The sequence below is a fragment of the Gadus macrocephalus genome, chromosome 7, assembly GCF_031168955.1.
Source record: "Gadus macrocephalus chromosome 7, ASM3116895v1".
Taxonomy (NCBI): Eukaryota; Metazoa; Chordata; class Actinopteri; order Gadiformes; family Gadidae; genus Gadus; species Gadus macrocephalus.
In genome coordinates, this window is record NC_082388.1 from 4,215,187 (window position 1) to 4,231,075 (window position 15,889).

At 51.7% G+C, this 15,889-nt stretch overlaps 1 protein-coding gene across 1 annotated transcript in view; it reads right to left on the reverse strand.

Annotated features, from left to right (window-relative positions):
* Positions 1-15,776, reverse strand: part of LOC132460644 (ubiquitin-protein ligase E3A-like) — a 32,222-nt gene extending 16,446 nt beyond the window's left edge. Inside the window, exons 1-6 of the mRNA XM_060055439.1 lie at positions 15,506-15,776; positions 14,700-14,744; positions 13,172-13,515; positions 10,710-11,020; positions 9,818-10,192; positions 8,992-9,558 (exon numbers count right to left, since the gene is read on the reverse strand). Coding sequence (XP_059911422.1) covers positions 8,992-9,558; positions 9,818-10,192; positions 10,710-11,020; positions 13,172-13,515; positions 14,700-14,744; positions 15,506-15,621 — 1,758 coding nt within the window. The 5' untranslated portion in view covers positions 15,622-15,776. The remainder of the gene's footprint in view (positions 1-8,991; positions 9,559-9,817; positions 10,193-10,709; positions 11,021-13,171; positions 13,516-14,699; positions 14,745-15,505) is intronic.
* Between the last annotated feature and the right edge of the window lie 113 nt (positions 15,777-15,889).

The following is a 15,889-nucleotide window of genomic DNA, read 5'->3' on the forward strand; positions in this document are numbered from 1 at the left end:
ACACACGATGTGACTGGCAATTCAGCTGTATTAGAATCTCTCTTTGGAAAACGTAAACACGACACCGCTAAGAACAGCCAGAAATCAAGATGTTCATCCCTTCATTGTTTCTTCTAGCAGTCAGACAATCTCTTTCCACAAGTCATATCAGTAAATTTATCATCCGGTCTCGGAGTGCATGAAATCAAATACAAGGTTGTTTACAAAATAGAGCCTGACCGATACTGGATTTTAGGGACGGATGCCTAAATCAGGAAATAAAAGATTATCGATATCAATACAGGTCCTTCTCAAAAAATTAGCATATTGTGATAAAGTTCATTCTTTTCCATAATGTAATGATAAAAATTAAACTTTCATATATTTTAGATTCATTGCACACCAACTGAAATATTTCAGGTCTTTTATTGTTTTAATACTGATGATTTTGGCATACAGCCCATGAAAACCCAAAATTCCTGTCTCAAAAAATTGGCATATTTCATCCGACCAATAAAAGAAAAGTGTTTTTAATACAAAAAAAGTCAACCTTCAAATAATTATGTTCAGTTATGCACTCAATACTTGGTCGGGAATCCTTTTGCAGAAATGACTGCTTCAATGCGGCGTGGCATGGAGGCAATCAGCCTGTGGCACTGCTGAGGTCTTATGGAGGCCTAGGATGCTTCGATAGCGGCCTTAAGCTCATCCAGAGTGTTGGGTCTTGCGTCTCTCAACTTTCTCTTCACAATATCCCACAGATTCTCTACGGGGTTCAGGTCAGGAGAGTTGGCAGGCCAATTGAGCACAGTAATACCATGGTCAGTAAACCATTTACCAGTGGTTTTGGCACTGTGAGCAGGTGCCAGGTCGTGCTGAAAAATGAAATCTTCATCTCCATAAAGCTTTTCAGCAGATGGAAGCATGAAGTGCTCCAAAATCTCCTGGTAGCTAGCTGCATTGACCCTGCCCTTGATAAAACACAGTGGACCAACACCAGCAGCTGACATGGCACCCCAGACCATCACTGACTGTGGGTATTTGACACTGGACTTCAGGCATTTTGGCATTTCCTTCTCCCCAGTCTTCCTCCAGACTCTGGCACCTTGATTTCCGAATGACATGCAAAATTTGCTTTCATCCGAAAAAAGTACTTTGGACCACTGAGCAACAGTCCAGTGCTGCTTCTCTGTAGCCCAGGTCAGGCGCTTCTGCCGCTGTTTCTGGTTCAAAAGTGGCTTGACCTGGGGAATGCGGCACCTGTAGCCCATTTCCTGCACACGCCTGTGCACGGTGGCTCTGGATGTTTCTACTCCAGACTCAGTCCACTGCTTCCGCAGGTCCCCCAAGGTCTGGAATCGGCCCTTCTCCACAATCTTCCTCAGGGTCCGGTCACCTCTTCTCGTCGTGCAGCGTTTTCTGCCACACTTTTTCCTTCCCACAGACTTCCCACTGAGGTGCCTTGATACAGCACTCTGGGAACAGCCTATTCGTTCAGAAATTTCTTTCTGTGTCTTACCCTCTTGCTTGAGGGTGTCAATGATGGCCTTCTGGACAGCAGTCAGGTCGGCAGTCTTACCCATGATTGCGGTTTTGAGTAATGAACCAGGCTGGGAGTTTTTAAAAGCCTCAGGAATCTTTTGCAGATGTTTAGAGTTAATTCGTTGATTCAGATGATTAGGTTAATAGCTCGTTTAGAGAACCTTTTCATGATATGCTAATTTTTTGAGATAGGAATTTTGGGTTTTCATGAGCTGTATGCCAAAATCATCAGAATTAAAACAATAAAAGACCTGAAATATTTCAGTTGGTGTGCAATGAATCTAAAATATCTGAAAGTTAAATTTTTATCATTACATTATGGAAAATAATGAACTTTATCACAATATGCTAATTTTTTGAGAAGGACCTGTATATCGGCCGATATTCCAAATATTGCTTGGGCTTCCTAAAACCATGTGCTAAACGAACCAATGACCTGCATTATTCCGTAATGCACAATTCAAGCCATGGCTCGGGATTCGGGGGAATATCGTCCGATAAAATTCAACCATCCGATATATTGTCCGACCTCCAACCCAAAACAACCACATCATCCCACAAACCCAAACGCAGAGTTACGTATGTTAACTCCGGTTCTATGAATCCTGGATGACCGCCAGAGGCGGTGCATTAAGCACTGGATTTATCCGTCTCGCGCATGCGCAGTTCGAGTACCTATACCAACAAGGTCACATGTGACCCTCGAGACACCGGATTGGCTATATAGCCCGGTGTCGACAGAGGATCTGTTCCCAGAATCTTCTCGCGAACCACGAGACTTCTGAGTGACCTGTAACTCTGGCGGTCATCCAGGATTCATAGAACCGGAGTTACATACGTAACTGCGTTCTATTTCATCCTTACTGACCGCCAGAGGCGGTGCATTAAGCACTGGATGGCCAATACCAACAACGTCATGAAGAATCAAGGTGCTCACCTACTGACCAGAGGCAGCGGAGCTTGGTATCAGGGCCACGCCCATTGGATGGGGAGTGGCAACGTTGACCCGGTAGAACCTGGAGAATGTGCTAGGCGACGCCCATGACGCCGCAGCACAGATGGTCCCCAGGGGCACCCCTCTCAGGGCAGCCCATGATGTGGAGACGCTCCTGGTTGAGTGACACCTCACCCTGGATGGCGGGGGGTGGCCACTGGCCCCCTAGGCGTGCGTTATGGTCTCCACAATCCAGTGGGACAGCCTCTGCTTTGTTAAAGCACGACCCCTGTTAGGGCCACCATGGCAAACAAAAAGCTGCTCCGACTGGCGAATACCGGCGGTAGCAGAAATATAAGCCCTGAGGGCCCGCACCGGGCACAGCAGCTCAGACCCACCCTCCCCAGAAGGCGGGTCAAAGCGTGCTAACTGGATGGGCTGGTTAAGGTGATTGCGTGGCAGGATCTTTGGCAGGAACGCAACATTCGGCCATAGAGTGACACCCGAGCCATCAGAGTTCCACCTCAGGCATGTATCACTCACTGATAGGGCATGCAACTCCCCGACACGCTTGGCAGAGGTTATGGCGAGTAAAAAGGCAGCCTTCATGGACAGCCACTTCAACCCCCCTTGACCCAAAGGCTCGAAGGGAGGAGATGACAAGGCTTCCAGCACCAGCGGCAGGTCCCATGCTGGAGACCGCATGGCTGTAGGGGGACGCAGCCTCAAAGCCCCTCTTAGAAAGAGGGACACTAATCTGTGGCACCCTACCGTGGCGCCGTCAACCCTATCATGTAGGGAGGAGATGGCAGCGACATAGACCCTCAAGGTGGAGTGCGACCGGCCACTATCCAGGAGGGACTGCAGAAATTCCAGCACCGTGGTCACAGCGCAGTGCACTGGATCCACGGCCCTAGCCGCACACCAGTTGGAGAACAGCTTCCACCTGTTTCCGTACTGCAACCTGGTCGATGCTGCCCTGGCACTCATGACCGTACCCCTGACAGCCGCAGTGCACTCCCTCAGCAGTGGGTCGGGCCCTGCAGTGGCCAAGCCCAGAGCTGTAGGCGAGAGGGGTCGGGATGCCAGATCTGACCCCCCAGCTGGGACAGGAGATCCCTCCTGTCGGGGAGGCGCCATGGCGAGCTGCAGTGGATACCAGAGCCTCCCCGGCCAAAAGGGGGCCACCAGAAGGAGCCGGTGGCCCTGCAAAAGGACCCTCTGGAGTGTCGGCAGAACCAGAGGCAATGGTGGGTAGGCATAAAGAGGCCTGTCCGGCCAATCGTGCGCCAGCGCGTCCTGCCCTAAAGGGCTGGACGCTTCTGCCCAGGAGAACCAGAGGGGGCAATGCGCCGACTCCTCCGAGGCAAAGAGGTCCACCTCTGCCCTGCCGAAGAGGCCCCACATTGACTCCACCACCTCGGGGTGAAGCCGCCATTCCCCCGGTGGAGGCTTCCGTCGGGAGAGGATTCTGGGCCCCCGGCAAATAGACTGCCCGTAGGCTGGCCAGACGGGGAGAAGCCCAAGTCCACAGGCTCTGGGATACCCGGAGAAGCCGTGCTGACCCCCCTGGTGGTTCACCAGCGAAACCGTGGCCAAGTTGTCCAACCGGACCAGAACATGCCGGCCTGTCAAATGGGGCAGAAAGCTGGCTAGTGCCAGCTGCACAGCCCGGAGTTCCAGCACATTGATGTGTTGTGCCACGTCCCGGCCAGACCACCGTCCCTGCGCAGTCCTGCCCTGCCACACTGTGCCCCATCCCGAGAGGCAGGCGTCGGTTGTCACCAACTCCCGGAGCGCCGGGATTGCGCCCATGGGCACGCCTGCCTCCAGATACACTCTCTTTCTCCATGGAGCCAGAGAGACAAGACACTGCAGGGTCACCTTGACCCTCCTCTGCCTGTGCCACTTGGCATCTAGGTGCAGGCTGTTCAGCCACATTTGGAGTGGGCGCAGGGACAGTAAGCCCAGAGGCACCACAGCTGAAGCAGCTGCCAGCTTGCCCAGAAGCTGAAGAAAATGAATAAAAAGCAGCCTCCTGCCGGCTCTGAAGAGGAGAAGGAGGCGGAGGATGTCGTTCACCCGTCGAGGTGAAAGGTAGGCCTTCATGGCGACCGAGTCCAGGACCAACCCCAGATAGGTAACCCGTTGGGAAGGGTCCAGGCAACTCTTTGATAGGTTCACCGTCAAGCCCAGCCGGGCGACGTGCGACAGCAGGCGGGCCGTGTCCTGGGCCACCTGGGACCTGGAGGGCGCACAGACCAGCCAGTCGTCCAGATACGGCAGGACCTTCATGCCCTGCGTCTGCAGGGGTGCGAGGGCTGCCGCCACAACCCTGGTGAAAACCCTCGGGGAGAGGGAAAGCCCGAAGGGAAGTACCCTGAATTGGTAATGCCTGCCCCGATAGGCAAACCTCAGGAACCGCCTGTGGAGTGCCGCAACCGGCACATGAAAATAGGCGTCCTTTAGGTCTATGGTCGTAAACCACTCCCCCCTGGCAACTACCCTCAGGGTGTCCGCCGAGGTGAGCATGTGAAATGGTAAAATTTTTAAAAACGTGTTAGGCCCCCATTCTAGGCCCCTTAGGTCTAGAATGGGCCTGAATCCGCCTTCTTTCTTGGTTACCAGAAAGTACGCTGAGTAGAACCCCCCGGGTTGTAACTGAGGGTCCACTGGCTCGATCGCACCCTTGGCCAGGAGGGCGGATAGCTCCTGGGCCAGAGCTGCGGCCTTCGTCGGGTCGCGGACGACTGTCATCCTGACCCGGCCGAAGGCCTGGGGCCGGCGTCGGAACTGTAATTCGTACCCCCGGGTTAAGGTGGAAACCACCCAGGGGTCTATAGTACAGGCAGCCCAGTAGCTGATCTGCTGCTGGGAAAAACAGCCGACGACCGGCCCCGTGGTCCTAGCGCCTGGCCCCCCGGCCTCTGTCGGCTCTGGAGGGGTACCGGTGAGGCTCCGCGGCCCGAGGCTGCCCGGGCGATGGGCGGGCGGGGGCGCGAAAGCTATCAGCGGGCTGCTGGGCGGGCCGCCGAGACCTGCGTAGGCCCTCATCTCTCGCTGGGTAAGAGCGTGGTGGCTGGGAGCGGCCCCGGGGGGCAGCCGGGGGGGCTCTAGGCCTGCCAGGAGCAGACACACTCCTGTGAAGACCCGACAGCTGCAGGTTGGTTTGCCTAGCTTGGGCAGCTCGCTCCAGCGTCTCCAGGGCAGCTGACCCAAACAGCTCCCCCGGTACCACTGGCACGGCTCTAAGGGCCGTCCTGCACGCCTTCGTCAGGGGCGACTGAGCCAACCAAACCTGGCGGCGAGTCTGGACCAGGGTGGACATAACACGCCCCAATTCCCTGGACATGAGGGCAAAGGCCTGTAGGGACGCGTCGCTCAGGTCCTGCGTAGACGGCTCAACTGCAGCTTGTTGCAGTGAGGTCGAGAGCGCCAGCATTAGGTGGGAGAGGGAGTTGCCAATCCGCCCCATACGTGCTGCTGCGTCATAGGCCTTTGAAAGCAGGTCGTCTGTGACCCTGCACTGGGGCCGAGGACACCTGGCATCCGGCCGCAAGGCCTGATCGGGGGTTAAAATGAGGGAGGCAATGGCGGGCTCAACGGGTGGCATGCGACCCAAACCATACTGCGCTGGATCCCGCATGGCAGCCAAGGCCCGAGCACTGGAAGAAGGACGGGGGAGAGCCTTGGCATCCTTCCAGCAGAGGTGTAGCTCCTTTAAATACTCCTCCGAAGGAGGGACAGAGAAAGGGGCTGTGGCAGGGCTGCGCCTGAAAAAGGCGCTAGGCTGAGCCACGTCTGCCTGAGGAGCATCGAGCCCCAGGCGAGCCAGGGCCGTACGGATGACGGCCCCCATGGGGTTACCCTCTGTGCTGTGCCCAGAGCTCTGAGCAGAGGAGCGGGAGGCCTCCCCAAAAGCGTTTGAGGCTTCCTCCCCCGTGACACCCTCACTGAAGAGGTTGGCTGATGCCGCCAGCGACAGGACATCGTCCGTCCCCGGCACATCCCCCAAGGAAGGGTCAGGCTGGATGTCAGCCACAGCGCCACCTGCCCCAGGTTGCAGGGTCAGGAGGAGTTCCTGTATCCTCTCCATGTCGGACGACAAGCGATCCACCTTGGATGCTAGCTCGTCCCTAGCCCTTTTCCTGGGGGGGGGGCCTGCTCTACCCCGACGCCGACGCCGGGCTGAGCCGGAGGAAGTGGCGCCATTGATGGATGGTCGAAAGCTGTTGGTTGTTCCACCGCTGCGAGCCTAGCCAGCCTGAGTGCCAAGGGCATGGAGCCGCAGTTCATACAGGCCCTCTCTGTAAGGCCCTCCCTCAAATGCTCGAAGCCGAGGCAAGAGGGGCAGCGATCATGGCCATCGTCAGGCTCAAGGAGGGCCACACAGGCGCCACACACATGAGCCATCAGCAGAACACTGGGAGAGGGAGCACTGCCTTCACCAGTAAACTACTAATTCAAGAAAAACCAAAAAAAGTATTACCCGGAGAGGACGCGAGAGCGCAGTCTTCACCAGCAAGTGACTGAAAATAATTACGCACTCAAATATACAGCAGTGTTCCCGGGAGAGGACACGAGAGCGCTGCCTTCACCGGTAAGTGACTGAAAAGAAAACCCCAACAGTGTTACAGGGAGAGGGCGCGAGAGCGCTGCCTTCACCGGTAAGTGACCGAAAGAAATACGCAACAGTGTTACAGGGAGAGGGCGCGAGAACGCTGCCTTCACCGGTAAGTGACTGACTGGAAAAACTTTTACCAAATAAATTTGGTAACCCAGAACACAGCCGAGCTGTTTCTATAAGGGAGCTATCAGTAGCGAAATTGATCCCAGTAGTGAAAATAATCCCAGCAGTGTTGCCGGGAGAGGACGCGAGAGCGCTGCCTTCACCGGTAAGTGACTGAACGATTATAAATATATATTCTTCTAACAGAAGTGTTACTAAACAAAAACTTGGAAGCTTCTAGGGAAGCCTTTCAGCGCTGTACAGACAAACAGCCCCTGGAGGACGAGTTCACCCGTTGCTCCGACCCTTGGTCGCGAGGCTGCACACAGTCTGGAGCGCGATCCTTTTCAAAAAGCGAATACGCTATCCGCAAGCGGTACAACTACATGCGTCTTTGCGAGAAGATGAAAGGAACAGATCCTCTGTCGACACCGGGCTATATAGCCAATCCGGTGTCTCGAGGGTCACATGTGACCTTGTTGGTATAGGTACTCGAACTGCGCATGCGCGAGACGGATAAATCCAGTGCTTAATGCACCGCCTCTGGCGGTCAGTAAGGCCTAAAAAAAAAAATTGTTTGGTTCCGGTTTCCGACCGACCCTGTCAATTTATGTGCGACCCAAATTATTTTATGAGCTTTATATAAAAAAAAACAAAAAAAAAAACAACCTACCTATCATTCGCTGCCGCTGGAAAAAATAAAATAAAAAAATAAAAAAAATTCCCTACCTACCCATGACCTCAACTGACAACCAACAGGAACCAAACTTTTTTTTTTTTTAGGCCTAAGGATGAAATAGAACTCAAATCCCTGCACAAAAAACACACTCAACCCTCCATAACACACGATCCGAACCATAACTCTGAATACGGTCTTCCGACAAAATTAACCATCCGATGTATTGTCCGACCCAGAACAACCAACTAGGGAAGGGCATGATTAATCGAGGATCGACTAATTGATCATTAAGAATTTCGTCGATGACGTGAATTTTTCATCGATAAAACTAATGCAAAAAATATCTTCACACGTTGTGTCTTTTTACAATTACCATTCGTTGTGTTGTTCAGCTGAGAAATAGTCCACCAAAGACTTTGACGTAGATTAGTAACGGGAAACGCTGGGGTTGATAAGTTAGCAGACTACTTTCGGAGTGCTAAGAAAGACGTGAACGATGCAAAAAAGAAAAAAACACTTTCCTTGACAGCGGTCCAGTTCGGTGTGCATAAAAGTACAGACGGAACAAATGCAAACCACTGCGAACCCCCTGTATTCCGATTGAGGCGTGTGATAATTTTCTATTCCGATTGAGCTGTTCTTACAAGTGTCCATGTAAACGCGGGAGAATTAACGATACATTTTCAATGCATTTTGAATATAGCATATGAATAGTTAATTTTAATATAAACATCACTACAACCAACATCATCCCAAAAACCCCAACTGAAATCCCTGCACAAAAAAACTACAACACTTCAAATCTCTCCATAACGCACGATCTGAACCATAATTCGGATTCGGTCGTCCAATAAAATAAACCATCTGATATACCGTCCCACCACTGACCACATCACCCCACAAACCCCCAACTCAAAGCCCTGCTCAAAAAACATACTCATCCCTCCATAACGCACAATCCCAACCATAATTCGGGACTCGGGGGAATATCGTCCGATAAAACCCTCCGATATTTCGGACCGGTTCCAACCAAAACCACATCATCCCACAAACCCTAACTCTAATCCCTGCACAAAAAAACACTTAAAATCACTCCATAATGCACCGAGTCGACGACGCACAACCTACCCGTACGAGCGCGTCGTCGATGATGTGGTCGCGCCGCACCTTGAGCCTCAGGTAGGGGTTCAGCTGCTGACCCTGCACCAGGCTGTACAGCACCGTGATGCGTCGCTCGCTGTACATGCGGATGCGGTTGTCGTAGTACAGGCCCAGGTTCTTCGTCACAGCGTTGAGGATGAAGGGGCAGGTCATGAACGAGAACTTATTCTCCGTTTCCACCTTGAAGAAGGTGTAGTCCTTGTCCATCTCCAGCACTTCGTTCAGCGGCTCGTTCACAAACTCCTCGAAGGGGACCAAGGGTCGGCGGCAGTCGCTGGCCCGGACCCCCAGCTCTGTCTCGAGGGGATCGACCCGGGGGCCCTTCTTGTTGCGCCGCTCCTCCCCCAGCAGCTCGTGGAGGGTCAGCTCGCTGGACTCGGGGACGGGCTCGTCGTCCGGCTCCTCATTGTGGCCTGTGTCGACCTCCCCGCCCAGGACGTCGGCGTAGTAGAGGATCTTCAGGCAGCGCGTGGCGCCCACCACCGCCTCGTCGTCATTCACCAGGTTACGTCCGCCAAACTCATGGCTGATCACCTGCAGGGGTCAGAGGTCAGCTAGGGTTAGAGGTCAGAGGACAGCTAGAGGGTCAGAGGTCAGCTAGGGGGTCAGAGGTCAGCTAGACTGTCAGAGGTCACCTAGACTCTGCATAGCCTCTCCCCCTCACCCGTCTTACTCCCCTATCCCCTTTAGCCTATCCCATTAGCCTATGTGTAAGTGTAGCCCACTTACTTACAACTTGCTCTGGTTAAAAGCACCCACTAAAGGTAAAACCGTAACAGTGACTCCTCCTCACCTTGTAGGTGATGAGCTGCTGAAAGGTCTCCAGCATGCGCCGCAACGATGCCGCACCCTGCCGCGACCACAGCCGGGCAAGCTTGGCCAGGGCGGCCAGCGGCAGCTTGCTCATGGCCTTGCAGAACTGCGGCAGCGCGATCTCCAGGTACTCTGGGCTGTGCAGGTTGCTGTTCTCCATGACGATCACGAAGAGGTTGAGGTAGTGGGGGTCGCGCGAGTACACGTTGTGGTAGGTCAGGTCGCACTCCACGTTGGGCGAGAGGTACACCAGCGCGTTGAGGAAGGCCGCCTCCACCCGCTCGTTGGAGAGAAGGCGCGCATAGACCCGCCGCACCGCCTCCGCGTCCACAGACACCTCGTCCGCCCAGGGCTGCTGCATTAAGGGGAAGGAAAAGCAGAATCAGGATTATTTTGGTCGAGGGTTAGAGAGGGAGGAGAGAGCAAGGGTGGAGAGAAAGAGAGACAGGGGAGACAGACAGACAGACAGACACAGAGAGAGAGGAGAGACACAGAGAGAGTGAGAGAGACAGAAAGAAGACAGAGAGAGAGGGGAAAGAGAGAGAGAGAGAGGGGAGACAGAACATGGCCTTATTGGGGTAAAGGGGGAGATGACGACTACGATTATTCAAACGGTTATTTATGTGTTTTGAGAAAACATTTCTCTGCAAAAAAACACTGCAAAGAAAATCATTAAAGACAATCCTTCACATCGAAAAGGTTTAAATCGAAAGGAATGTACAAATATGTATCGAGCTGTTCAATTTCTATAAAGCATTATAGAATTAAATGAATCAGAATAAAGAAAATAAAAATGAATGAAATGAAAATAAATACACAAAAAAATATATATATTCATTTGATCAAAGCCCCTCCTTATCTCCAAGCCCTACCTCGTCGGCCCCCGTGGGTCCTCCCCCGCCTCCCTCACCCCCGGCGACGTGCGACAGCGATGAGGAGGCGGGCGGGTCCTCCTCCATCTGGTCCTCCACCTCCTTTTCATCCTCGTCTTTGTCCTCGTCCTTGCCCTGGAGGGACTTAAGCTCCTCCTTGGTTGGGGGGGTTGTCCGGCGGAACGATGCCACCAGCCCCTCCGCGCTGGAGAAGACGCGCCCGATCACGCGGATCAGAGGCGAGTAGTCGTCCTTGGCAGCGCACAGGGCCAGGATCTCGTACACCTTGTCCTCCGTCAGGAAGCTCACGTCTGGAGAGGGGGGTGATATCATGCTTTTTAGGGGTTAATATTTCCATTTGGGGTCACGACTAGAATAGGGTGACATGCCTGTATGGTAGCAAATATTAGTTATTATCCTCCCACTGTTCATTTCTGCAAAACCAATTTCTTTCAAAAACGGTCTGATTATTATCATGTCGCGTTAAGGCCAGTGTAGGAGCGGTCAGTAAATCAACGCACTCATCCTTTAGTAGTGTCACAATGCGATCTTTTAATGCGTTACCGTAACAGCAAATAAATTAAACTCATCTTAAACAGAAAACTCGCTTCATCTCGTAATGCGGTTGGAAATCGTTTGCCCTTCCGCTCTCTAGCCAAACACCTGTGCTGAGGTGACGTCTACATATAGTTACCACCCCCTGACATCATCATTGCATCATCATCATCATCATCATTTCACGTCAACATGAACAGTGTTTCATTATAAGTTACTCACATGAATATGATAAATATGACATAGGTAAAACACAAATCAGTGTAATGGCTTCAACACTCCGGTCCCTAATTGACCGGTATAGGACAATTCATACATTTGCATAGGAAGCATACACTCAAGAGTCCTTTATGACAATATTCAAAAATTAGCCAAAAAATAATCCACGGTAGTTCCAATAGTCCATTTACAAAGATCATAAAAAAAAAAAAGGTGCTTGTTTGAGAAAAAGAGAAAAAAAGGTTGAACTAAGGTTTCAGGGTTCCAATAAGAAAAAAGGGCATAGATAAGGCCTGTCTCATCAGGTCATGTCATGTAGAAGGCACAGCTTTGTGATGGGCCTTTCCAGGGTGCCATTTTGTGTTTTGATCTTGACCCGACGTCCTTTTTTGTCGGGGAAGGTTTCCGTGATTCTGCCCATGGGCCAGGAGTTGCGTGGTGAGCTTTCATCAATAATCAGCACTATTTCTCCATACTTTTGATTCTTTTTAACCTTATTCCATTTCTGTCTCTCCTGTAGCAATGGGAGGTACTCGCGTGTCCAGCGTTTCCAGAAGATATCAGCTATGTATTGGGTTTGTTAAGTTTCCATCTTCTTCTGGAATAGGTATCACTTTTGTCGGAGTCCAGGTGGAAGAGTAGGCTTTCGCTTCATTTGAAGCAGGTGGTTGGGTGTCAGAGGTTCTAGATCCTTCACATCCTGAGATAAGAACGTGATTGGCCGGTCATTCATGATAGCCTCTACTTCACATAAAGCTGTTTGGAGACTCTCGTCATCCAGGGTCTGTTCCCTTGTGACGGAGTAGAGGATCTTTTTGATTATCCGGATGAGCCGCTCCCATACGCCTCCATGATGAGGACCATAGAGTGGAATGAAAGTCCATTTGATACCTTCAGCGTTAATCGAATGCTTGATCCCTCCCCGAACATCCCAGTCTGCTGTGATTGGTCAGCAGGCCCACTCTGTCGCATTTAGTGGAATGCTTTGCGTGTGCGTCGGTAAATTCACGCCCCTGAGAAGATGTAAACATTGCGGGTAGCCGGGAGGCAGGACTTCCGCACCACCGACTGGGAACTGTTCCATGGAAGAAAAGTTTGAGCTCAAACGAGCCATTTCACACACACTTATTGAGAGGTGTTCTCGGTGGACACGAATACTCCCGCTGGCAGATTTTTCTGGCTTAGCAGACATTAAACATGCATACGTTGTCATGACCGCCAGGGAAAACCACCTAACAACACTTCACCTCTAAAGTCCTCACGCACAAAGGGAGGTAAAACGGCCTAATCGTAAAAGTAAACGCAGAAGACAAAACGACGCCTCGAGTCGTCACGGTTTCACTCCAAAATCCCAGGTCGAAGGTTAGAGGCGGCCCTCGCACAGCCAACCAACACACCAACCAACACACTAGGGCTGCTTGATTATCGGAAAAAACATCACGATTATTTTGGTCAATATTGAAATCACGATTAGTCAAACGATTATTTTTGAGTTTGAAAACAACACTTTGAAATTTCGCCTTAGAAAAATACACAAAAATAAATTGTTCCAATCTAAAATAATATACAGATATCTATCCGGCTGTTCTGCCCTTTCTATAATACATTTAAAAAAAAAAATCTAAATTCAATTAAACGCACAGCCCTACAACAGACCAGCCAACCAACCAACATGGGCTACACCTCACCTTTAAAGTCCTCCCGCACAAAATGCCCGCCATCCCTGTGGTTCACACGGCTGTTCCCGCACGCCTCCGCCCCTCCCCCACCCCCCCCGGCAGCGGCGGCGGCAGCCGCCAGTGCGCTGCTCTCTACGTGGGCCGAGGTGGTGCCCTTCTTAGAGGGGTGGGGGTCGCAGAGCGGTGCCCCCGCCTTGTAGAGCTCCAGCGAGCGCACTGCGGCCGCATTGTTGTCGGTGCGGAGGAAGCCGGGGGACGAGGCGCAGCCCACGTTGGAGCAGCCGCCATCGCCGCAGCCCTCGGTCAACTGGTGGTAGTAGCGCTCTATCAGATGCTTGGCGGCCGCCCGCTTCCTGTGAGGGGAGGGGGAGGAGGAAACGCGAAGTGTGAAGGGAGGGAGCAGGAGACTAACGTCAGGAAACCAGTGTTGCCAAGTTGGGCATGAAATCTGTCTCAATCTGGCAACGCTGCAAGAAACGCCACTTATGAAGGGAAGGGATGGGGTTTCGATGAGTTTATATTTTGACGTTGTTATTCTATAAGCAACACAACAATGTAAAATCAAGGGTTGTAATTTGGAATATTATCGCGAAAGCCTCGATCCTCCAAAATGCAGTTTCTAACTTTTAAAACAATGTAGTGAACATTCCTGACCATTACAGGCTTTATATAGGTCGGGGCCACAGTATCTCAGGAGGTAGATTGGGTTGACTGGTGACCTGAAGGGTGAGGCGTCCCTGAGCGAGACGCCTCACCCTGACTGCTCCTGACCAGCTGGCTGTCGCCCTGAGTGGTCGACTCCGCCGTCGGTGTGCGGATGTGTGTATGAATGGTTGGAAGTCACTTTGGATAAAAGCTTGAGCAAAACCACCTAAATGTAAATGTTAATGACTGAGCCTGAGGGTTAATTTATGTGGCATTCAATAAAGGGTTAAGGTTTAGGGTTGTGAACTGTCACGGACGTTTTTACTGGTCTGACACCACATCAGGCGAACAGAGTGAAGAGAAGAGTCACATGTTCTACAATACATCCATGCCCCGAGATGCTGAAGATATACACAGACTATCAACGGGAGTTGTCCTGTAAAGCAGTCAAACCTGGCTGTCTGTTGTAAACCAGCAAGAGATCGCTTTCCAAGCATTGCAATATATGATCATATAACACACAAACACAAACACACAAATGCCCACTTCTGTATGCATTCAAACAGGCAGGCAGGCACACACACACAGGGAAGACACCTACACAAACACAAACAGGACACACACAACAGACAGACTTGCACAAACGGAACACCCACACACACACACACACACTTCTGTTTGCGTGCACAGCTACACAAACAGACAGCCGGACAGACACAAACAGACACACACACACACACACAGACATAGAGAGAGACACACACAAACACATAGAGACACACACACAGACATAGAGAGAGACACACAAACACAGATAGAGCCACACACACAAACAGATAGACACAGTGTCGTCGTCGTCGTCCCCACACACACACTTCAGTTTTGTGCTTACATTCGGCTTGCTTCGGGGTTTTCTGCCTGAGTCTCGTCGTGTTCTCTGAAGGAACAGAAAAAAAAGAAACCATCCCATCAATCACCGTATCAATAATAAATGTGTGCGTGTGCGTGCGTGTGCGAAGATAACTGCAACAAACAGGCTTCCAATGACGCTCTGTGCTGTGCACCATCAGCAGCGCTCCCCGACACCCGTGCCCCGGTACCTCTGTGATGAGGCACCTGAGCGGGCTGTGCAGAGCCGGGCTGCGGGCGGGCATGCGAAACATGAGCCGGTGTTTCACACAGAGCCATCCCCCCTCCTAACCCCAGGACGGGTACACATCAGGCCCAATAAGTCCCGGTGGTACCAAGTCATGAGCCGCGTCCAAACCCATTAAACACCCACCTCACCTCGTAGTTTTCACCAGTGACGGTGATGCGGTGACACGGTGCTCACTGCATTCAGCCGAAGCAAAGTTGTCAGACCTACTGACAAACAAGCTGCCTTGCTAACTAGCCGCTAACAGGCGGATGCGTGTATGACGTTGAGCTGCGGCTAATGTTAACTCGCTAAGCTAACGGTCCTAACGCTAGACAACCATCTTGCATTTTGCTTTAATTATGTAACAATACCACTCACTATTGCGAGAAAAAAAAGTGTCTTGTTATAAGTGCTTGATACAATATTTATTACATTTAAGTATTAGTTATTGATAATCTTGTCAATAACTGTTGACAAGCAAGTTAGCCCGAGAGAGAGGCTAAAGCTAACGTCAGGCCTCCGCCATGAAGCCGCGGCTCTTTCCTGCGGCGCGTACCCACCGGTCGGACCCTCCCGCGGGGCTGCTCTCGGCCTGCGGTGGCGCACACTCACGGTCCTCCTTCTCGTCGGGATTCATACGACACTTTCTCCCGCGGTTGTTATTCTGTCGGTGCATGTATATTCCCGAAATACCGGTGAGTCCGTCCTTGCTGATGGGTGTTAAATATTAAATTAAAACTTCATTCAAGGCCTTTTTGTGGCGTGTTCTATCCTTTTTCTGATGTTTACCGCCATCTTGACTTCAGCAGCCAGAACCCTCGACCCACAATGCACCGCGGCAGGACCAGGCTCACGCTGCGATAAAATGCATCCTCTTCTAAAGGATGAAGTACCCGAGATGATGTATTAACTTTATTCTGCAACTTTGAGTCAAGTCGGTGGAT